At 39.9% G+C, this 23135-nt stretch overlaps 1 protein-coding gene and 1 pseudogene across 1 annotated transcript; both read right to left on the bottom strand.

Moving 5' to 3' along the window:
* Window positions 1-271: 271 nt before the first annotated feature.
* Window positions 272-23135, bottom strand: PSMA6 (proteasome 20S subunit alpha 6). Its single transcript, XM_066277747.1, has 7 exons — window positions 22960-23135; window positions 9046-9140; window positions 8503-8584; window positions 7244-7399; window positions 3556-3734; window positions 2229-2323; window positions 272-492 (listed from the first exon to the last, which is right to left on the bottom strand). Exons 1-7 carry the CDS (start codon window positions 23033-23035, stop codon window positions 435-437), a joined length of 741 nt encoding a protein of 246 aa, XP_066133844.1. The 5' UTR covers window positions 23036-23135; the 3' UTR covers window positions 272-434.
* LOC136333947 (selenoprotein K-like) lies at window positions 13675-13964 on the bottom strand (annotated as a pseudogene).

The following is a 23135-nucleotide window of genomic DNA, read 5'->3' as shown; positions in this document are numbered from 1 at the left end:
ATCTGGGACCTCTGTGTCTCAGGTCGATGCTCTATCCACTGTACCCCCACCAGTCAGAGAAAGTTTTAAAATCTGACTTTTAGTTTCCTATTTATTAATTATTCCAGATGGTTATAGTTCAAGTTTCTGGCAATTAAGTTCCTTAAGCTACAGAAATTTAGATGTCAACAAAATGAATAAAGTTACAACATGAAGGTCGTGACCATTTAACAGTCTGCATGTACTAAAAAGGCTTAATGTCTAAAATAGAGATAAAAATGACAGGATGCAATTATTCTCCAAAAGCACTGTTTTTATTTATAGAGTCATAGCCACTTCAGTGGCAGGAGGAATGGGAGAGGTTCCTTTCTCAGTCCAGGGGCCTCCATAGTGTTGGTCTGTTGTTAGCAAACACACAGGCAAGTGGCCTCATGGATTTGGTAAATTAACAATGTTTAGTCTCTCTCTGCAAGAGCAACAAGGTGAGTGTCAATCTCTGCTTCTGTAAGAATCCTAGAAAGCAAAGGAGAAAAGAAAACAAAAAATATTTACTTTTTGAACTTTTCTTGTCAAAATTCCGAACACACACAAAAGTAAAATAGATAGTAATAAACTCACGTGTACCTAACACTACATCCAACTTCAACAATTATGAATTTATAGCTAATCTTTAAAAACATCTATATACTAGTCATTGCTTTAAATTTTGATGGAATTCTCAGATGTCATATCAACTCTATCTATACTAAAAAATGTTTAAATAACATCAGATCTAGAATTAGGCCTTTTGAAAACAAACCCTCTTAAGTTGAAGCTATGATATAAAATTTCTAAATATAAAGCTAAAGCACACATAAAAGTATTCTACTTTAGCTCCTATGTCAAAATGCTTTTATACCTAGTATAATTCCAGTTTGAATCAGCTGAGAGATAAGAAGGTACTCCTTGTTGAACGTATGGTATTTTCTAAATGATGTTTGCCTCAAAGAAATAAACTGGTTGTCAACTTCTCATTTTAAAAATTTATTGATTTTTTTTTATAGAGAAAAAAAGGGAGAGATATAGAGAGAAACATCGACTTGTTGCTCTACCCACTCATGCTGTCATTGGCTGATTCTTGTCTGTGCCCTAACCAGGGATTGAACCTGTTATCTCGGCATGTTGGGACAATGCTCTAACCAACTGAGCTACCTGACCAGGGCCTGCTTGGCAACTTTTAATGTGACTTATTACTGCTGGGCCTCTAAAGACTGAAATTTGTCAAAGTGACATTATTTAGTGCAAATTGGGGTAATTTAAATAGCTTATATAGTTGTTGATGCTTATGTTATTTACTCATCATTTAAATATACTATCACAACATTTATAAATGATTTAAGATTTTCTGAACACACAGGATCTTTGATCTTTTATCTATGCAACTAATTGACAGAAATAAAAATTTTAAAGGTTATATGAGTATCTCAGACTATAAAGCAAGAACTGTAAGTCCTTTACAGAGATTTGTAAATTGTTCTTGAGGAAATTTTACATAGAAGAGGAAGAGGCAGGGGAGGGTAGGGGAGGAGAAAGGAAGAAAGGGGAGGGCATTTCACATTGCTCTCATAACTACTAAATAACTGAGGCTCTACAAGAAAAACTTGAAGACTACTTTGAATTTCTATTGACTTTAAGCTAAAAAAAAGAAAAACAGTTGCCTAACCAGATGATGGCACAGTGGAGAGAGTGTGGACCCGGGACGCTGAGGACCCAGGCTCGAAATACCAAGGCTGCGGGCTTGAGTGAGGGTTCATCTGGTTTGAGTGTGGGATCACAGACATGACCCCATGGTCGCTGGCTTAAACCCAAGGTCACTGGCTTGATCAAGGGGTCACTCAAGTGCTGCTACAACCACTTGATGCTTCTCATCTCTCTCCCTTCCTGTCTGTCCCTTTCTCTCGCTAAAAAACAAAACAAAAAACCCTATGCTTACTTTACCCCTTACATAAAGGAAGTTATTTTATGTCACTGCAGAATTAGATATAAAATCACTCTGAAATGAGAAGCAGTTATGTCTGTCTTAAAGAGACACCCAGGAAGTTTTAAAGCATTTCTCAGATGCTGAAGAGAAAAACTCAAATTGTAGTTCAAAAAAAAACATTTATTTCTCCAAGTTATAGGACAAATGGCTCTCCACAACTCTACCTTTCTAGGCTGCAATTTAGCACTTGGCAAACCTCTTTAAGTACCTGGCCAACAACAGAACTCACCTGAATTTAGGATTTTCAACTGTAACTACTCCAACTTCTATTTCTGAAGGTTTGAAATCAATTGATAGAACAGTAGACAGGCATGTAATCGCAGTCTGAAAAAAGTATCAACATTAAAATATAGTATTTTTCAGAGATTCCAAGATTTTCTCATTCCAAGTTTATTCAAATCATGAATTAACACAAGCTATTCATTTTTACTCCATGTTTCAGTGATGTTGTTCTATAGCCATGTTACTAACAGATTCCTTAATTCTAATGTCACCTGCCAATGATAAAAACTTGTTTATACCAGTCCAGCCATGAACGGGTCTATCAACAAAATAGGAAGATTTACACAAAACTGTCTATTTGGCTAATGCCAGGCACTACAGCACTTGAGAGAGGATAAAGACAAATAATAGTCTTCTTTCAAGAAATTTACAGTAATAACAACTTAAGAATATATAAGTGGTTATGTATTTGATGTGATTAATTACTTATGTAATTATGAACTGCAACTAAAAAAAAACCTTTAAGGAACATTTAAACAAGACATAGTACCTTCCAGATGAAAAGGAGCTTTATATCTCCTGTTAATATAAATACAATCAACCAAACACAAAAGTATTTAGATGGCAATTTTTCCTTTGTCATTTCTCAAAAGCATGTTGTTAGTATTTAGAAATGGCTATATCCCATATCTTCACTTCAAAATCTACTAAAATTTTTGTTTTTAATTTCTTAGCAATAAATAAAGAGGCTTCTTTAGTCTAATGTTACTAAAAATGCGTATAAGAACTTTAGGTTGTCCTATCAGTTTTAAAAGTTCCCAATTATAATAAATAATCCCCTCAAGAACCCTAATAAAGCTGGCTCTATTTTTGTATCCCAGACAAAACTTCTCTGCCAAGTTGTCCCGTGACATATTCCTTTTCTAAGAAGACATTTGTTTCCCCAGAGAATTTGGTGTGTGGCTACTTTTTCATTAGCACACTATAAGAACATTACTGACTCATTTTCTTTACTTTTGCTACCAAGAAGCTGAACCCTAAGCTATCTGAGTTATAATCATATAGGTCTTTAGATCTAATCTTGTTTCCTATTTTTAGTTATATTTCTCCATTTTACATGTTTTGTTGAAAGCAGTTTCAAATACATTATGAAATACGATAGGGAATCAAATGAATAAAAGCAGTCCTCATTGTCCCCATGACAGCTGAATGACAGTAATTGTACTGACAAACGTGGATCTTGTGATGTCCCCCAGGAATGAGTTTACAGACTGTGAAGGATGCAATGATCCTCACTATTCTAGATAGCATAAAAACTTCTTCGGTTAACTTACTTCAACTGTCTGTTCAAATGTCCAATCAAATTTCTTCTTCACTTTTTTTTCAAGAAAGCTGGTCGACTCGGTTTGTTTAACTCCTGCTGCAGTGGCTTTAAACCCACAGTAGTAGCCTGCAGGATCACACTTGTACACCTGAGGGCCTTGTTCTTCATCTATACCAATTAAAATCATACCTAAAACAAAAGAAAGACCCTCATTAAATATCTTATACCTTTATACAACAAAATTTCTTATGTTGTCACATAGCTGCTGTTAATCATGACTCTAGCTATCTATTTTAGAATGTTTTGCTTTAAAAAAACTGATAAAATACAGGTTATCACCACCTATAAATTAGGTATCAGAAATTTCCAGTTCAGAAAAGATTTTATCACAAATTTTTAGAAAGTTCAAATGATCACAAATATAATTTACAATTTTTTTTGAATCCTTGCTATTACTCAAAGCATGTTCCTTTGAACCTGAATTCCTCAAGGTATTACTTGGACAAATAAATTGGGAAAATATGCTTTTCACATAATTCTTTTAGAGACAATAATATACAATAGCATGCAAGTGTTCTAAAGTGTTCTGCTGTAGGCTGACCTAGTTTTAGCTCAGTAGTTCTTTTTTTAAGTCAGGGAACATTTATTTGGGTCCCTAACGCCAAGGGCCGAGGCTGGCCTGGGTTTCAGGTCTGGGACCTTGCTGGAAGGGGCACGTCCTCTTGCTGGAAGGGGTACGTCCTCTTGCTAGGGCTGGTGAGGATCTGGTCCTGCTTGGGCCAGTAGAGAACCACAAAGCTACCTGGAGGAAGGATAGGACCTCTGTTGTCTTTCACCTGCCCATCAGCAGATTGTCTCCTATCTTCATGGGGGGGTAGAAGGTACTGCTTTCAAGGACATCAAGTTTCAAGGAAGTGTTGGTGGATGCAGAGGGTAGGCCTGGGTTTGTAAGCACCAATGAGACTGATAGTGACAGTAAAGCCCTGTCCTGGGACCTGAACCATAGACTTCACTGCTGTGGTCACTGCAAGGTTGCTGGTACAGACATTGCTCTCTACAAGGTGCCTGTCCACCCACACTGCTTTGGGCAGATACACTGGATAAATCAGGCCCAATGGGGTTGCCCCGGCCTCAAGTGAGGCTTTTGCTTCTCCACAGGTGGGGGGTTGGAGCTTGACTTTGGGCATGGTTCCTGGCCTTGGGCCCAGGCCAAGGAGCTGGGGACCTGGCTGGGCATCCTCCCCTGAGCTTAGAGTGCCTTCCTTGGTGGCACCCTGTAGCAGGGTTCTGTAGGAGGCTGAGAACCATCAGCTGTGACACTGAAGTCCCAGACAAACTGGATGAGGAGCTCATTCCCTTTGGAGGAGATGGACCTGAGGCTATGTCTCTGCAGAACTCCCCAGCCTCCTGGTGTAGTCGCTCACAGCTCTGTTGACCATGCAGAGTCACAGTGGCAAGTAGGTGTCCAGGATCAGGTGTTCTTAAAGTTACCTGACTTAGAAATACTTTTTCTTTTTGAAATTTAAGAACTACCAAAAAAGAGAAAAAACTCATGGACATAGACAACCGTGTGGTGAGTGCTGGAGGGGGTAGGGCAGGGTGGGCAGAGGTGGATGAGGGTGTAAAGAGATAAATGGTGATGAAATTGTGTACCTGAAACCTATAATTTTTTAACTAGTATCACCCCAATAAATTTAATAAAAAGAAAAATAATGAAACCAACTACTGATTAAGGTTCCAGGGAACTAAAAGTATATGTAACACACCTGGGAGTGCTGGAGCAATGTGAAACACATCTCGGGGCTAATGCTTACCCTAAGTGCCTTTGTTACTCTTGGTATACATTCCCCTGGTACTCAATATAAGCCAGATTCCAAATTCTGTACATAAATTTATCACAAATCTAAACATGTTATTAAAATGACATAACAAAAAATAGCCTCCACCACTAAACTTCTTTCTACTCAGAATAGGCAACCAAGTATTTAAAGAATGGCTCAACTCCTGCTTTCTTATGTTCTAGATTTGAACCACTTTGTGAAGTGTCTAAGATTTGATATGAACTGACTACTTTATTCACACTTATAGATGTTTATTATAGGTCTACTAATAAGGAACTATCAACCTTTTTCTTTCCTTTTTTTTTTTTTTACAGAGACAGAGTCAGAGAGAAGGACAGACAGACAGGAACAGAGAGAGATGAGAAGCATCAATCATCAGTTTTTTGTTGCAACACCTTAGTTGTTCACTGATTGCTTTCTCATATGTGCCTTGACCGCAGGCCTTCAGTAGACCGAGTAACCCCTTGCTCAAGCTAGCGACCTTGGGTCCAAGCTGGTGAGCTTTGCTCAAACCAGATGAGCCCTGCGCTCAGGCTGGTGACCTAGGGGTCTCAAACCCGGGTCGTCCACATCCCAGTCTGACGCTCTATCCACTGTGCCACTGCCTAGTCAGGCTCAACCTTATTTTATTGACAAACACTGTGACAGTGATCAGACATCTGCTTTATTTGAATGTTATGTCACCCTATAATTTTCTTTGTGTTTTATACTTGATATATACGAAGTACAAGGGCAACACGAAAGAGATTATCTACTTACTGCCTGGGGGATGCAAGAAACACTTCTCTACTCCAGGGGCTTGCAACATGAGCAGGGATTTTATTAGGTGATAAGGACATGAAGTTGTCGACAAGCAAGGCAAAGGAATAAGACATGAAAGGTCAGGGTACACCCAAAAAATTACCCCGATGAGGGAGAAGAGCAGTGTAAGACAGAGGCAACTTGGGAGTAAACTGTAAGGGGCATCGCATGTCATATTGAGGAGGTTGGAATTTACACTCTAGCCAATAAGTAATCAGTTTTTCCAAGGGAGCAACAACCAAAGTTTGACTTTAGAATAACTCATGCAGCTATATGAAAGACTAGGGATAACACTATGTCAGAAACAAACATGTATTGACTTTTTCAGAGTAATTTATTACATTAAATCTAAAGTCAGTAAATCTTATCCTTTTCTTAATAAAATATACTTTTTATTTATTTTTAATTTTATTTGTTTTTAAAAAAATTTACTCTAAAAATATGAACTATAGGCATGTGTGAGTTTGATTCTTTTTTTAAAAAGATTTTATTTATTGATTTTAGAGAGGAAAGAGAAGTGGGGGAGTAGGAGGCTTCCACTTGGTAATAGTTGCTTCTCCTATGTGCCTTGACCAGGCAAGCCCAGGGTTCAAACTGGTGACCTCAGAGTTCCAGGTCAATGATCTATCTATTGTGCCACCACAGGTCAGGCTCTGTGAGCCTGATTTTATTTTTGGGCAGGGGGGAGGTAAAAAAAAACACCCACAACTACATTGTTAAAATGCCTTATTTAGGGATTTCCTTTGAACTAGTAATCTAGAATTGCTGTAGAACCCCCACTACAACAGCCTAATACAACAGCAACTTGGATCTTTCAAATCACATACCCTAAATAGAAATATTTTGATTAAAAGTCTAAGCATGTAAAGCTTAAAGATAATACCATAAATATTATTGTGAAACGTATCCTTCATTACTGATTTGTTATAAAGATTTACTCACCTTATATAATTTCCACATGTTCAGAACCCAGGTGGTACTGAAATAACTTTATACATGTTTTCTAAAAAAATTCTAAATCCATCAATTATTTGAGAGACTTCTTAACATACTTACAACAACCAAGAGGCCTCATTTCAGCATTCTGTGTGTAGACCTGAGAAATATCAGCAATTCTTTTACACAGCATGTCCACAGGAATCTCATAGCCATACTTGTATTTCCAATTAGCTGCCTCATAGCGTGCCCTCTGTACCTGGGATCTGCTATCAGCTGAGAGCATAAAAGAGGGTTAGTTCTTCAGAAGGAAAGAAAGCCAATTTTCCATCTCTCTCTTTCTATTATGACTTAAGGAAAGTAGAAGTAGTCCACTATGGCTTTTTCTGCCACCAATGAATAGTGAATGACTTAGCAACAAATACATGACAAAAAGAAAAAGATTTTAAGATAAAGTTTTATATACAGTACTGCCCTTTTATTCTGAGCCCTTTATCAGCTGTCACAATAGTTTCTATAACCAATAACTCCCTAGAACAAGTTTCAAGGAGAGAGAATGTTTCTCTTGATCGTTTTTGGTAAGCTTAAATTTTCCCTTGATTTCAGAAAATAGAAACCCAAAGAAACTTTTTATACTTCTCACCTATTCCTAACCAGTATCATTATTACCAGGTTTGAGATACACTGACTTACATCCCCCATCTGAAATAAATCATCTATGAGAGGGGCCTAAGCCCAGTTTCTAACAGTAATATAAATCTAATTCTATTATACTCATAATTTCTTTTTTTTTTGTTCTTTTTTTTTTTTTTCCCCCTGAAGTTGGAAACGGGGAGAGACAGTCAGACAGACTCCCGCATGTGCCCCACCGGGATCCACCCGGCACGCCCACCAGGGGCGATGCTCTGCCCACCAGGGGGTGATGCTCTGCCCTTCCGGGGCGTGGCTTTGCTGCGACCAGAGCCACTCTAGCGCCTGGGGCAGAGGCCAAAGAGCCATCCCCAGCGCCCGGGTCATCTTTGCTCTAATGGAGCCTTGGCTGCGGGAGGGGAAGAGAGAGACAGAGAGGAAGGAGGGGGGTGGGGGTGGAGAAGCAAATGGGCGCTTCTCCTATGTGCCCTGGCCAGGAATCAGACCCGGGTCCCCCGCACGCCAGGCCGACGCTCTACCGCTGAGCCAACCAGCCAGGGCCAATACTTATAATTTCAAAAGAAACAATACTCTGATATCGTATCAAGATATTGTTACTAACCTTAGAAAACTGCACATCTACTCATATCATCTGAAAAATAAGGCACTAAAGGGAGCCTTTTAAAATGAATACAAAACTCAAAAATAATTTGAAAATAACAAATCTAAGTAGACATAGATCCAGTTACCTGTCATGCCTGTCATCACACAGCCAATGTTTTCTGTTATCTTGAATAAGTGAGTCACTGTGCTGGAATCCAATAATTTGTCCTAATGAACAAAATAAATCAAGATAAAGGAAAAAATACTGGTCTCTGTGTAGTGATAAAAATACTGTGCAATTATAATAATACACTATATAATAAATATCTCCTGTTCATTTTACAGTGAAAACCAATTTTTTAAAAAGGGAAGGGAGAGGCTGTGTTTTCCTTTGTCAGATGGTATGTTTCTTTTGGGCAAGAACTAGAGCTCACCACAGCCTGTTTCACGGTCTCTACAGACAAAAGACCTAGAAATCCCACTGTGTTCACCATCATATCATAAAGTTTAATATGTTAATTCTGTCTACTCAGTTCAACTCTCTGTAGTTGCTCAATAAATACTAAAAAATTAGAGTCCACACAAAAATAACGTTAACATATAGACATAATAATATACCTCTATAAAAACTCATGAAAAACTCTAGCATTACATTCTGTAATAACTGGCAATCGAACAGTATTACTTACAGGTACTTTCTTCTGTGTGACAATTACTGCACAGTCTTTCCCTCTGACAGCTACCGATGTAAGGCCACCCTGGTTAATAGCCTTAAAAGCATATTCTGGAAAACAGAGTATTTTTTTTAAGCTAAAGACAGAATAAATTATCATAGATTCATGCAATGAAATAATAAGTAGTCATTAAAAAGGAATGAGAGCCTGACTTGTGTTGGGACAGTGGATAGGGTGTTGACTTGGAATGCTGAGGTCGCTTGTTCAAAACCCTGGGCTTGCCTGGTCAAGGCAGACATGAGAAGCAACTATTACAAGTTGATGCTTCCTCGCCTCCCCTTCAAATCAATGAAAAATATCTTAAAAATAAACAAACAAAAATAATGAGAGTTTGGTGGTGGTATAGCGAATAGAGCATTGACCTGGGAAACTGAGGTCCCAGGTTTAAAACCCCAAGGTTGCCAACTGGAGTGTGGGGTCACCAGCTTGAGCATGGGATCGTCAACATGATCCCAAGGTCACTGGTTTGAGCTTAAAGGTCACTTGCTCGCTTGAAGCCCAAAGTCACTGGCTTGAGCTAGGTGTCATTGGCTCTGTTTGAGACCCCAGGTAAGGCACGTTTGAGAAGCAATCAATGAACAACTAAAGTGAAGCAACTATGAGTTGATGCTTTCATCTCTCTCCCTTCCTGTCTCTCTTTCTCTCTCAAAAAAAAAAGTAAGAAAAAGAATAAGCCTGACCAGGTGGTGATGCACTAGATAAAGCATCGATCTGGAACACTGACGACCCAGGTTCAAAGCCCTGAGGTCACCCTCTTGAGTGTGAGCTCATCAGCCTGAGCATGACCAGCTTGAGCGTGGGACCATAGACATGACCCCATGGTTGCTGGCTTGAACAAGGGTCACTGGCTCAGCTGGAGGCACCCTGGTCAAGGCACATATGAGAAAGCAATGAACAACTAAGGTGCTAAACTATGAGTTGATGCTTTATATCTCTCTCCCTTCGTGTCTGTCCCTCTCTCTCTAAAAAATAAAGAATGAGACAAGAGCTATAAAAGCTATCATGGAACACTAAGACATGAAAAGTAAAAAAATAATGATAAAAATAAATCATAGTTAAACTCCATTTCTTTCCATTTTAATTTTATAGAAATTGGCCCTAGTCAGTTGGCTCAGTGGCAGAGAGTCAACCCAGCGTGTGGATGTCCCAGGTTTAATTTCTTTTTTCTTTTTTTTTTTTCTTTTTTTATTCATTTTAGAGAGGAGAGAGAGAGGGAGAGAGAGAGACAGAGAGAGGAGAGAGAGACAGGGGGGAGAAGCTGGAAGCATCAATTCCCATATGTGCCTTGACCAGGCAAGCCCAGGGTTTCGAACCGGCAACCTCAGAATTTCCAGGTCAACGCTTTATCCACTGCGCCACCACAGGTCAGGCATTTTCTTTTTTTTTTTTACAAGGACAGAGAGAGAGTCAGAGAGAGGGATAGATAGGGACAGACAGACAGGAATGGAGAGAGATGAGAAGCATCAATCATCAGTTTTTTTGTTGCAACACCTTAGCTGTTCATTGATTGCTTTCTCATATGTGCCTTGACCGCAGGCTTCAGCAGACCGAGTATCTCCTTGCTGGAGCCAGCGACCCTGGGTCCAAGCTGGTGACCTCAAGGTCTTAATCCGGGTCCTCTGCATCCCAGTCCGACGCTCTATTCACTGTGCCACCACCTGGTCAGGCCCAGGTTCAATTTCTGACCAGGGCACTCTGGAGAAGTGATCTTTGGCTGCTTCCCTCCCATCTCCCCCTTCCACAGTCAGCTCAATTGTTGAGCGTAGCCCTGGGCACTGAGGATAGTTTCAATGGTCCAAGCATCACAGCCTCAGGTGTTAAAAATAGCTCAGTTGCAAGCATTACCCCAGATGGGCAGAGCATCGGCTCCAGACAGTGGTTGCCGGGTGGATTCTAGTTGGGGTGCATGCGGGAGTCTCTCTTCCCTCCTCTCACTTGGAAAAGAAGGAAAACAAAACAATACAAAAACAACTTCTTTGACATCTGTAGTTAGTTGATAATGGCTGCCTTTAGGAAACAGAACTATAGATGAGGCTATTTGTTTCTATGTTACATATCTCTATAATATTTAAATTTAATATAAACATATTTTGTAATTAGGAAAACAGTAACAGAAATTAATATATACTCATGTAGAAAATATGAAAAGACAGAATATTAAGAAATTCCTCATAACTCCAATCAGTATCTACATTTTCACACACAATATATCCTTTATTTTATTTTATTTTTTTGTATTTTTCTGAAGCTGGAAACAGGGAGGCAGTTCAGACAGACTCCCGCATGCGCCTGACCGGGATCCACTTGGCACGCCCACCAGGGGGCGATGCTCTGCCCATCCGGGGCGTAGCTCTGTTGCGACCAGAGCCACTCTAGCGCCTAAGGCAGAGGCCATGGAGCCATCCCCAGAGGCCAGGCCATCTTTGCTCCAATGGAGCCTTGGCTGCGGGAGGGGAAGAGAGAGACAGAGAGGAAGGAGAGGGGGAGGGGTGGAGAAGCAGATGGGCGCTTCTCCTGTATGCCCTGGACGGGAATCAAACCCGGGACTCCTGCACGCCAGGCCGACGCTCTACCACTGAGCCAACCGGCCAGGGCCAACAATATATCCTTTAAAAAATCTGTGAAGTATTACTTTGGGCACTGGGTCTGAGGCCTGGCCTCATTTGTTCAAAAAGCCATTGGTGATAAGGATCAGCTAAGAAAGATATAACCTATAAACACTAAAGAATATCCTTTAATAAGAACTATAATAAAATTTCTTTCCAAATATTTCTAAACGGCTATATATTGAAGAGAGAACAAAAGAAGGAACAGACACTAGAAAAAAATCACCAAAATCCTCAATCTAGCTTAGACTTAACTGGCTAATTATATTTTTACCATCTCATTAAATTGCAAAAGAATTTCTAAAATATGTTTCAAAATGCTTTTCAGTTCTGCTTCTCATATGGCAAATAAAGCTTCTACCAGATCATTCCTCCACAGATAAAAAATTGGTAACTTTACATAACCAATAACTACCTGAGAAGAATGTGGCCCAAAGTAGGCAGATTCTAGAGGCGAAGTGAGTGTTTAGAAAAAAGGAACGGCATAGAATGAGTTTTCCATTTTCCTAGCTTATAGCCTGAGTCCAGGCCCCAACCATGGCTAAACACCCATGAAAAACTCAGTCCTTTTGGCCTAAAGAACTAGCGAGAAGTTTGGGGGTAACTACTATCCGGAAGTGAGGGAGAGAAAGAAGAGAGCTACAGAGGGAGAGCCCCAACGTCTATATATTAATGTTGCCCAAATCCTAGCTGATTCCATAACCACACATGCACAAGACAGACTCCAGGCAGCCTAGCTAAGGATAAAAAAAATTGATATTTTTGAGCTGCGAACCAAATTATATGCCTCTTAGAACAAATCAACACTTTTTGGAGGAATAGAACAGAATCCAGTCTTCACAAGCTATCATTCACAAATGTCCAGGACAACCCAGCATTATTCAACACACTAAAAAAGAAAGCAAACTAAGAAACCAAAGGCAAATCAAAATCAAGAAAATGCAAGAGACCAACCCTGAGATTACCCAGGTGTTGTATTAGCAGGCAAACTTATAAAAACTATGCCCAATGACACAACAGAAAATATTCTCAAAATTAAATAAGACAGGATATCTCAGAAGAGGAAGTACAAAAGAACCAAATGGACTTAACTGCAGAATGAAGATAATAAAGAGTGAATGAATAGGCCCTGGCTGGTTGGCTCAGTGGTAGAGTGTTGGCCTGGCGTGCAGGAGTCCCGGGTTAGATTCCCGGCCAGGGCACACAGGAGAAGCGCCCATCTGCTTCTCCACCCCTCCCCCTCTCCTTCTTCTTTGTCTCTCTCTTCCCCTCCCGCAGCCGAGGCTCCATTGGAGCAAAGATGGCCCAGGTGCTGAGGATGGCTCCATGGCCTCTGCCTCAGGCGCTAGAATACCTCTGGTTGCAACAGAGCGATGCCCCAGATGGGCAGAGCATCACCCCCTGGTGGGCGTGCCTGGTGGATCCCGGTTGGGCGCATGCGGGAGTCTGTCTGACTGCCTCCCTGTTTCCAGCTTTGGAAAAATGCAAAAAAAAAAAAAGAGTGAATGAATAGGGAAATTAACCAGCCAGATTAAAAATAACAACGAGTCTGTGGGACAACACTAAAAGGTATAAATAATGTATTTATAATTGAAATCCTATATTGAGGGTAAAACATTAAAAAAAATACTGGCTAAAAATGTTTCAAAAACATTATGTCAAAAGATACAACATTTCAGACTGAAAATCCAGCAAACTCTAAGTGAATAAACATAAAGAAAACTGCATGTAAGCTTACTATAGTCAAATTCCTAAAAAACAAAAATAGAGAAAAATTTGAAAACCGAGAAAGAACAAATTATACCTAAGAGAAAGAACAACGATGTGAATTCTGCAGATTTCACTGATGATAGTGAAACATCAATGAAGCATGGAAAAAAGAACCCACCAGTTCTGCATTCTACATCCAACCAAAAAAACCCTTCCACTGCTGGATAGTTTCCTCTGCTATGAATGTGTGTGTCCGGTTGTCTGCTTCTTACAGCAGACATTTAGTTCCCCATCCATCAGCCATGGGAGGAGGATTGGGACCACGCAGATGATTAATTCAACCCATTCTTTGGGGGGAGGGGCTCCTGGGGGCCCTCTTTCATCATCATATTTGAAATCAGATGAGTTTCTGTAGCCTCTTCTCTTATTCACACCTTGCTGAAGCAGTTTTTTTTTTTTAAAAAAAAAACAAAACCATAAACTCAGCTATTCCCCAGAAATCTGTTATCAAAGATAATCTCTACAGTCCAACACTTGTCCATTGGAGATGTAAGCCATCTTGTTCCTTGGTCCCTGCTTCTGGAGCGACTGAGCAGCCTGAGAAGATTTTATAAATTTGACCCCAAAGGCAAGGGAAGTAAAGGCAAAAATAAATGGGACTATATAAAACTAAAAAGTTTCTACATAGCAAAAGAAACTGCCAACAAAACAAAAAGGCAACCAACTGAATGGAAGATGACATTGGCAAATAGCTTCTACAAATGTTTATTTCTAAAATATATAAAGAACTCATACAACTCAACACTAAACTAATAAACCATCCAATTTAATAAAATGGGCAGAGAGCCTGAACAGACACATCTCCCAAGACATACAAATGACCAAAATATCAATACATATGAAAAGATGCTCAACTTCACTGGCTATTAGGGAAATGCAAATCAAAACTACAATGAGATACCACCTGTTAAAATGGCTATTATCAACAAGACAAGTAATAACAAGTGTTGGAGAGGCTGTGGAGAAAAAGAACTCATTCATTGCTGGTAGGTATGTAAACTGGCATAGGCACTATGGAAAACACTATGAAAGTTCCTCAAAAAATTAATAAGAGGTACCATATGACCCAGCGATCCTTCTTGGTATCTACCCGAAACACTTGAAAACATTTATTTGCAAAGATATATGTACCTCTAAGTTCACTGTAGCATTATTTACAGTGGCCAAGACATGGAAACAACCTAAGTGTCCTTCCATACAGGATTCAATAAAGAAGATATGGCACATATATATTATGGAATACCATTCAGCCATAAAAAAAAAAGATGAAATATTGCTACTTGCAACATGGATGTACCTTGAGAATATTATGCAAAGCAAAATATGTCAGTCAGAAAAAGCTAAGAACCATGACTTCACTCATCTGTGAAATATAAAATTGAAACTCATAGACACAGACGACAGTATGGTGGGTACCTGAGGGAAGCGGGTGACAGATAGTAAAGGCTAAAGGGAGTAAATATAGTGGTGATGGAAGATATGATTCTATGCCCTGGCTGGATAGCTCGGTTGTTTAGGAGTGGTCAACAAACTCATTAGTCAACAGAGCCAAATATCAACAGTACAACGATTGAAATTTCTTTTGAGAGCCAAACTTTTTAAACTTAAATTATACAGGTAGGTACATTCCTTATTGAGGTAGTGCCTGCACGTATTTTGTGGAAGAGCCAAACTCAAGTGGCCAAAGAGCCACATGTGGCTCACGAACTACAGTTTACCGACCACTGGTAGAGAGCATTATCCCAATACGCAAAGGTTGATGGTTTGATCCCCAGTCAGGACACATACAGAAACAGATCAATGTTTCTCTCTCTCTCTCTCTCTCTCTCTCTCTCTCTCTCTCTCTCTCTCCTCTCTCTCAATAAATAGATAATTAAAAAAAATAAGACTTGGGTTGTGGGCCTGACTTAAGGTGGCACAGTGGATAAAGCGTCAAGCTGGAATGCTGAGGTCACCGGTTCAAAATGCTGGACTTGCCTAGTGAAGGCACATACAACAAACAACTATTACGAGTTGATGTCCCCCCACCTTCTCTCTCTCAAATCAATAAATAAAAAATCTAAAAAGAACGCACCTGTGAATTTGCCAGGATTCATTAAAGGGTTCCTCTACCTCTCTATATACACTGGTGCTAACCCATAGCACTTTCTGTAATGATGACAATGTTCTATATTTGCACTGACCAATATAATGGCCATCAGCTACATGTGGCTATTGAGCACCTGAAATGTGGCTAATACAACCGAGGAACTGATTTTAAAGATCTTAAGGAATGTCAATCCTGTTCATCTCCTACTTTTCTGAACCTCCCTTCTCAGTCTCTTTCACTGCTTCCATCTCTTCAGCCAGCTTTTTAAAAAATTTTAATTTAATTTTATTTTTTTACAGAGACAGAGAAAGAGTCAGAGAGAGGGATAGACAGGAACGGAGAGATGAGAAGCATCAATCATTAGTTTTCTGTTGCACACTGCGACACTTTAGTTGTTCATTGATTGCTTTCTCATATGTGCCTTGACCCCGGGCCTCCAGCAGACCGAGTAACCCCTTGCTTGAGCCAGCAACCTTGGGTCCAAGCTGGTGAGCTTTTGCTCAAACCAGATGAGCCTGTGCTCAAGCTGGCGACCTCGGAGTCTCAAACTTGGGTCCTCAGCATCCCAGTCCGATGTTCTATCCATTGTGCTACCGCCTGGTCAGTCAGCCAGCTTCTTAAATACTGTTCTTTGCCAGGATTTTGTCATTTCTCCCTATCACAGGATACTTTTATCTTATACTACTGTTACCTTTAGCTCTGAACCCATACTTTCAAATACCTATTTTGCCCAAAGGCATGTATGAAAATAAATTCCTCTCTCTCTAAACCTGCTGCTTTTCTTATAGTCTTCATCTCAAATAGTTGTATTACTGTCGGTCAAATAAGTTTGTAAATATGATATATGTTTGCTTGCTTATGGTTTGCATTGGGTGTGGGGGACAGGTAGTAAGCAGGCAGGGTCGTTATAGCCTAAGGCTTAGTTTTAAGACTAAGCCTTTCTCACCCTATTAATACTAAAATCTTTCCAAAACTAAGCTTTTCCCCACACCCTCGACTGTTGCATGATGTGGGGTGGTGCACTGTCATGAGGAATCCCATTTATGCCTCAGATAAGTGACTTTGTATCAGAGACTTCCTTGTTTGTATACTGGATTAAAGGTTTTGATTTCTACACTATAAAATGGGGCAGAGGAGCCCATGCTGGAGGAGAGCAGAGAAAAGCCACATGGAAGAGAGGAGAAGCAGCCAAGATGGTAGAGTGCTGAAGGAGAAGTCAGTTTGTACCGTTTGTGCAGAGAGAAGGGGATGGGGAACAGAGGTTGTAAGGCCAGTAGTCACGGCCACCATCACAGCCACCTGGGTCCACGCAGGTTCGCATTAGATTCAGACAGATGGTAATTAAACAATGGAGCCAAGAACTGGTGGGCCAGGCGGCTGTGATGGTGGCCATGGCAGCTAGCCATACACTAACCACTCAGTATTTCAAGCTACAAACCTGAGTACTAGCCTTGATTCTTCACCTCTTCTCTCTCAAATGTCCAATCATATCTACTCAGAGCCTTCTCTTCACCCTCTCTTTTTTTTAGAAAATTAAAATTAATGGAGTGACATTGATCAGTAAGAGCACATAGGTTCAAGGCAAGTATCTCTATAGCATTTGAACTGTTGACTGTGTTGTGTGCCCATCACACTCAAAATCATTTTCCAGTCGTCATAATTTTGTCACTCTTTACTCCTTTTCCCTCTACTCCCACCCTTTCTCTCTCAATACCTTAGTTCACTCATTAGGGTTTATATGGATTAGTGAACAAACTTCTCCTAAATTGGTCTTCCTGCCATTAGCCCTTTTCTAATTCTAATTCTGCATTCAACTCTCTTACATTCTGATTTAATAATACTGTCATCCTTAAAGACCTCTGCTAGCTATGTCCAAAAACCCATGGGACATAGTCCAAAACATAACACAGTACTCAAATCTCTAAAATTTTGTTACTCTTCCAGTTGTTACTGTCTATCGGCCAGTCCTCCTCCCTGCAAATTTCCTTCTCTAAATCTCTAGCTAGATCAAGTCATCTTCTTTGAGGAGCCTTTCCTGGTTCTCCCTGGCAGTGTCACTTCCCACAGTACCATTCCTTGTATTGTTATTTTTTTATTTATTTTTTTACAAGGACAGAGAGAGAGTCAGAGAGAGGGATAGACAGGGACAGGCAGGAACAGAGAGAGATGAGAAGCATCAATCATTAGTTTTTCGTTGACACACCATGGTTGTTCATTGATTGCTCTCTCATATATGCCTTGACTTACTTCAGCAGACGGAGTAACTCCTTGCTCGAGCCAGTGACCTTGGATCCAAGCTGGTAGGCTTTGCTCAAACCAGATGAGCCCACGCTCAAGCTAGTGACCTCGGGGTCTCGAACCTGAGTCCTCTACATCCCAGTCCTACGCTCTATCCACTGCGCCACTGTCTGGTCAGGCTGTACTATTATTTTAGTACCCATCATGTTCTAATTTTCAATAAACTTTTGTATAAACAAATCCCCATTATATATATATATATAATGGGACTCGAACCCATTATAACACTATTACCATAAAATACATATTTTGTAATAATGTCCAGAAAAATGAAAACTGCCAGAATAAAGGCTCTAGAGACAACTTAATAATTACAGAGTATCTTCTAAAGAAATACCTGTAGGGTAGCCTGACCTGTGGTGGCGCAGTGGATAAAGCGTCGATCTAGAAATGCTGAGGTCGCCGGTTCGAAATCCTGGGCTTGCCTGGTCAAGGCACATATGGGAGTTGATGCTTCCAGCTCCTCCCCCCCTTCTCTCTCTCTGTCTCTCCCTCTCCTCTCGAAAATGAATAAATAAATTAAAAAAAAAAAAAAAAGCATAGACCTGGAACACTGAGGTTGCTGGTTCGAAAAACCTTGGGCTTGCCTAGTCAAGGCACATATGAGAGTTGATGCTTCCTGCTCCTCCCCCTTCTCTCTCTCTCTCTCTCTCTCTCTCCCCTCTCTCTCTAAAAAAAAAAAATCAATAAATAAAATATTAAAAAAAAAAAAGAAATACCTGTAGGGTAAAAGTAGTATCACAGTATATAACAGAGGTGAGCAGGAAGGCCAATTAAGAAAAAAATAGAAAGGTTATAGGCAGCATTTAAAAGCTATATTTATTTTTTCAAGCCAGAATTGAGATGCTGGAAATAGTAATTATACACTTTATTTCTATCACTAAAGATTTTGGGTTTTGGATAAAATTTCAGAAACTTGCAGAACTAGCAAAGACTCTTACATTAACCTCAGTAATCTGTCCCTGAATGTCCAAGATTATGCAGGAAAATGATAACTGATAGTCCATTCTCCATTTTTTAAATGGGGGAAATTATAATGGATTACATTAGACTGTGAGCCCCCATTTTCTCAAAACTGTAAATTAAATACATAGTAAAATATGTATTTTTTGAAGCCTATGAAATAGCCATTTTATAGGTAAAAGACAGCCAAAATCAGCAGTTTTATATGGTTCAACCTAATAACAAACCGTAAGATTAGAACATAAATTGCTTCCTGGATCACAAACAAGAGTTAATAATAGTTGTTTTGTATAGAGACCTTTTTTTTTTTACAGTAATCTCTTACTTTACTTCCTTTCCTACAAATTTCCCCAATCCTTTCCAAACTTTTCTGGGGCTCATTTGTCCAACACTAGGAAAAGACAGGGGCTAAATATGAAAGGCACAGTGACAAAGTGTTCAGGACAAGCACACAATGCCAGGCAGTGTCTCGCAGTATGAGCACCTCAGTGTGAGGCTAACAACAGCGGAGATGCATAGCCCCTCTACGGATCATCATCAACATCTACAGGTGATTTTTGAAGTTCTGCTAATTATAGGAATGTACCTCAAGATTTTTCTCACTCATAATTTTGTTTAAAACAATGTACTGAGTTTTGGGAGATAAATATAACTTTTCCCCCATATAAAAAACATGGGCTGGGAAAATAACAAATCAAAAGATCCATACATTGTATGATGTTTGGTTATTTTTAAAAAACAAGAAATGTTCTACTGGGGCAAGGTAGGTAGGTACTCTGCAGGATAGGTTTATATTCAATTTCAACCCTGTGTGAGAAACTTTTCATTAGTAAGATTTTTTGAAGTTGTTCATTCTGTCCTTCCCTAACCTTGTAACCTAAAATGGGAACTGTGTCTCATTTCATAGTGCCTCCAAATATTACATTCAAAAGGTGACCTTCAAGTGGATGGAGTCACTAGAAAGCTTGGTAGTGGTGAGAAGGAGGTTATGAAGTTTCAAAACATAGCAGTGTTTGATCTCATTACTTTTTTATGGAGTTATAATACGCATATATTTTGTGTACATAACATACATATGTATGCATGTGTACAGGCAGACATTTAATTTCAAGTCAGATTCAAGATGGGCATGAGAAGTCAGTGTTGAGAAACACTACTTTAAAACAAGAATTTTTTTATATCCTTTTTTAAAAACAATTTATTCATTTTTAGAGAGAAAGGAGAGAGAGAGGGTGAAAGGAGGGGAGGAGCAGGAAGAATCAACTCCCATATGTGCCTTGACCAGGCAAGCCCAGGGTTTCGAACCGGTGACCTCAGGATTCCAGGTCGACACCTGATCCACTGCGCCACCTCAGGTCAGGCTAAAATAAGATTTTTTTTAACAGCAAAGGGGCAAACAGTATTTCCTAGCCCATTTACTTGTAAAACTTCTGACTCCTTTTTATCACCTATTTGTTTCTTCCTGATAGCATTCCTCACAGAAACCCTTTATTGAGCACTTACTATGTGACATTGTTCTAAGTACTTTACATTTATTAGCTCATTAAATCCTTACAGCCCTATAATTATTATCTCTATTTTACATATAAAGAAAGTTCTCATAGCTGGTATGCAGCAAGGACTTGAACCCATGAATCCTGACTTCAATATACAATGCCACTTCTAGGTTAGAACACGGTCCTCCTTCAGTCAGTCTCTACCAGTCCATGTCTTTCCTGTTCCTTAGTAGCTCGCTCTCTTCTTCAAAGCAACCAGGCAGTGCTCCCATTCACCTGCCAGGCAAATTCAAGTGACTGCTTCTCTCCTCTCTTGCCAGGTCTATCCTGGAAAAGATCAGCAAGCAGAAGAGGAGGGCCTAAAAGTAGGAGAGCTTTTTGCTCTACCTGGACCTTAGTTGCCCCACTGTTAACTTGGGGAATTCCTAAAATTAATTTCAAAGCTAGAGGCTCTGTATATGGCTCTACAGTTTTTACATACACACACTCATGCACACACACGCACGCATGCATACAACTTAAATACAATACATATGTCAACAGAAAATTTTCAATAGTTACAAAGAGTACACGTGACAATCCATAATCTTTCTTCCTACTCCCTGGAAGCAAACACTGTCAACTGTTTGTTCATAATTATGGCTAGCATTTATAAATTTATACTTCTATTTTTTGATTTATCAAATTTAGACTACATTTATCTCTTGAGTCCCAGCTATGGAAGATGAGGAGCATGCTCCCCATTCCATTGATCTTTCCTTCCCTTGTCATCTCCCCATTTTTGTTATAATATTTTTCACTGTCAGTGTTCAAGTTTGCACTCTATAATTTTTACATACATTGTTTTAGGCTGCTTCTAAACAGCATTTATGATTTTACGATAATGTATATATATTTCACTAGAGAACCAAGCATGGATGAATTATAAAAGGGAAATATTCCAGGTCTACAGAGCAACTAAGCTAATAGAACAACAACAAAAAAGGAGCCAAAGAGTCAAACAGGAATCTAAGAACATTTACTGAGTACTTAATACTGTGCTAAGCCCTCTACATACATCATCTTATTTAATCCTCAAAACCACCACATAAGGAAGGAATTATAAGCCCAACTTTGCATAGAGAAGCTAAGGCTAAAGTTGTATCACTTGGTCAACTGGTATGGAGCAGAGCAGACATCTGAATCCAGGTTACAGCTCAGGCCTGAACTTGTCACCACAACACTGCTTGCTCACGCTACCTATTCTTTCACTTTCATTTTCCTAGCAATGTCTACTCTGTACCCTGAACAGCAAACGGAGTGTTCTTCAACAAGGCAGAGTTTAAAATCATTCTGCCTAGACATTATTGGTCAAATACTGGTTATATTTTTCAATTGGGGATGAATTAGAAGGATTACTGAATTATCCACTATGGTGCTCTTTCTTGCTACATTATATACAGAGGTAGGAAAAGCAGATTTACAGTTGTTCGTATATAAAAGGACATGCAGGCTATGATTATTACAATACATTTATTAACTCAAAAGAATGTCACAATGCAACTGTAAACCTACTTTTTTCAACCCTTATATTATATATACAATATGTAGCCATACAGCAGACTGGTTTCATTCTTTCACTCTCTTTCTAAAAGTTAAAGGCAAAGAGAAGCTCATTAATAGGCTGACTTTATCCTTATGATTTCCAAGCACAGACTGTATTAGTGTCCTCGCCAAGGCAGAGGTGCTAAACTCATTCAAAAATGAAACTATAATGGGCCAGTTGTAAATCAGGTCCTCTTGATATTAAATTCTCTATGGCAAGAGGTTAAAGATCTGAGGTATAACCACAGCCTAAATCCTGACACCATTTCGATCCAACGAAATATATTGTTATACCAAATAACTGACTTAAGGTTTATTTCCACTAAAGCTGTTCTTCAGTAAACAGCTAGTTCAACATACCTCATCTACAATCCAGAACCAGCTTTTCAACTACAGGAGCAAATAGATGTGGGTTAAAAGGGGATGTTAGTTTCAAGAGCAGCTCTAGAACTGCCAATCACTCATTCCAAAGATGTCCTGAACTCTACAGATACTAGTAATTTGGCATTTTTTATCGGTTTGTTTTTGTTTTTTGCCTTATCTGTTATTCCCATTAAGTTGTGATCTTCAATATAAGAGGGTGTGACATCTCTGTGTCCCCCTAGGGCCGATTTCTAGCACACTGAAGGCTCTGAATGCCTTGTGGAAACGACCACAGGACAAAGAAGTGCATGTTGCAAACATAGGAAAACGTAGAGGGGACATTTTAATTGTGAGGTTGAGGGACAGATTATCTTTCAGAGAGACAAAGACGTTGAGTTCACCTAGGCCAAAATGTAACAAGTGAACAGGCGTCTGGAAGTCAGCGTCAGACACTACGGTTCTGCTGTTCCTAACTCTGTGTGCAGGTGGCGCGGCAGCTCGCCCTCAACAGCAAGAGGCCCTCAGTCTTCGGGCCCCTGATCCCTGCGTCCGGACAGGCGTGCGCGTACCATGGGACGTCAATCCAGACTGGGCCCCTCTCCCGTCCCAACTCCCGCCATGCTTCAGCCCGGGACTGAACTCCAGGCCAGACCATGACAGAGCAATTCGAGTGGACCAAAGGCGAACCTGGTTCACTCACCTACTTGGTACAGCCGTCCCTCGGGTGAAAAAATGGTAATGTGGCGGTCAAAACCAGCGCTGGAACCACGGGACATGTTGGTGAACCTACTACTTCAAGAGCGGTCTCTGGGCTCCGTAGCTCCCACACAAGGCGTACAAGCGCCACCGGATGTTGCTGCGACTGCTTCCGGTACA

The sequence above is a fragment of the Saccopteryx bilineata genome, chromosome 4 (genome assembly GCF_036850765.1).
Source record: "Saccopteryx bilineata isolate mSacBil1 chromosome 4, mSacBil1_pri_phased_curated, whole genome shotgun sequence".
NCBI classification, from domain to species: Eukaryota; Metazoa; Chordata; class Mammalia; order Chiroptera; family Emballonuridae; genus Saccopteryx; species Saccopteryx bilineata.
Note: the sequence above shows the minus strand (reverse complement) of the source record. Positions and strands in the feature narration are given on the sequence as shown.

Bases quoted from the DNA above. Each gene is read 5' to 3' on its own strand.
- PSMA6 (XM_066277747.1), bottom strand. From the start codon at position 23,035: ATGTCCCGTGGTTCCAGCGCTGGTTTTGACCGCCACATTACCATTTTT. The intron at 9,141-22,959 runs GTGAGTGAACCA...TCTGTTTTCCAG, and splicing joins GGGACGGCTGTACCAAGTAG to AATATGCTTTTAAGGCTATT. The intron at 3,735-7,243 runs GTAAGTATGTTA...CTTTTGTTTTAG, and splicing joins AATGAGGCCTCTTGGTTGTT to GTATGATTTTAATTGGTATA.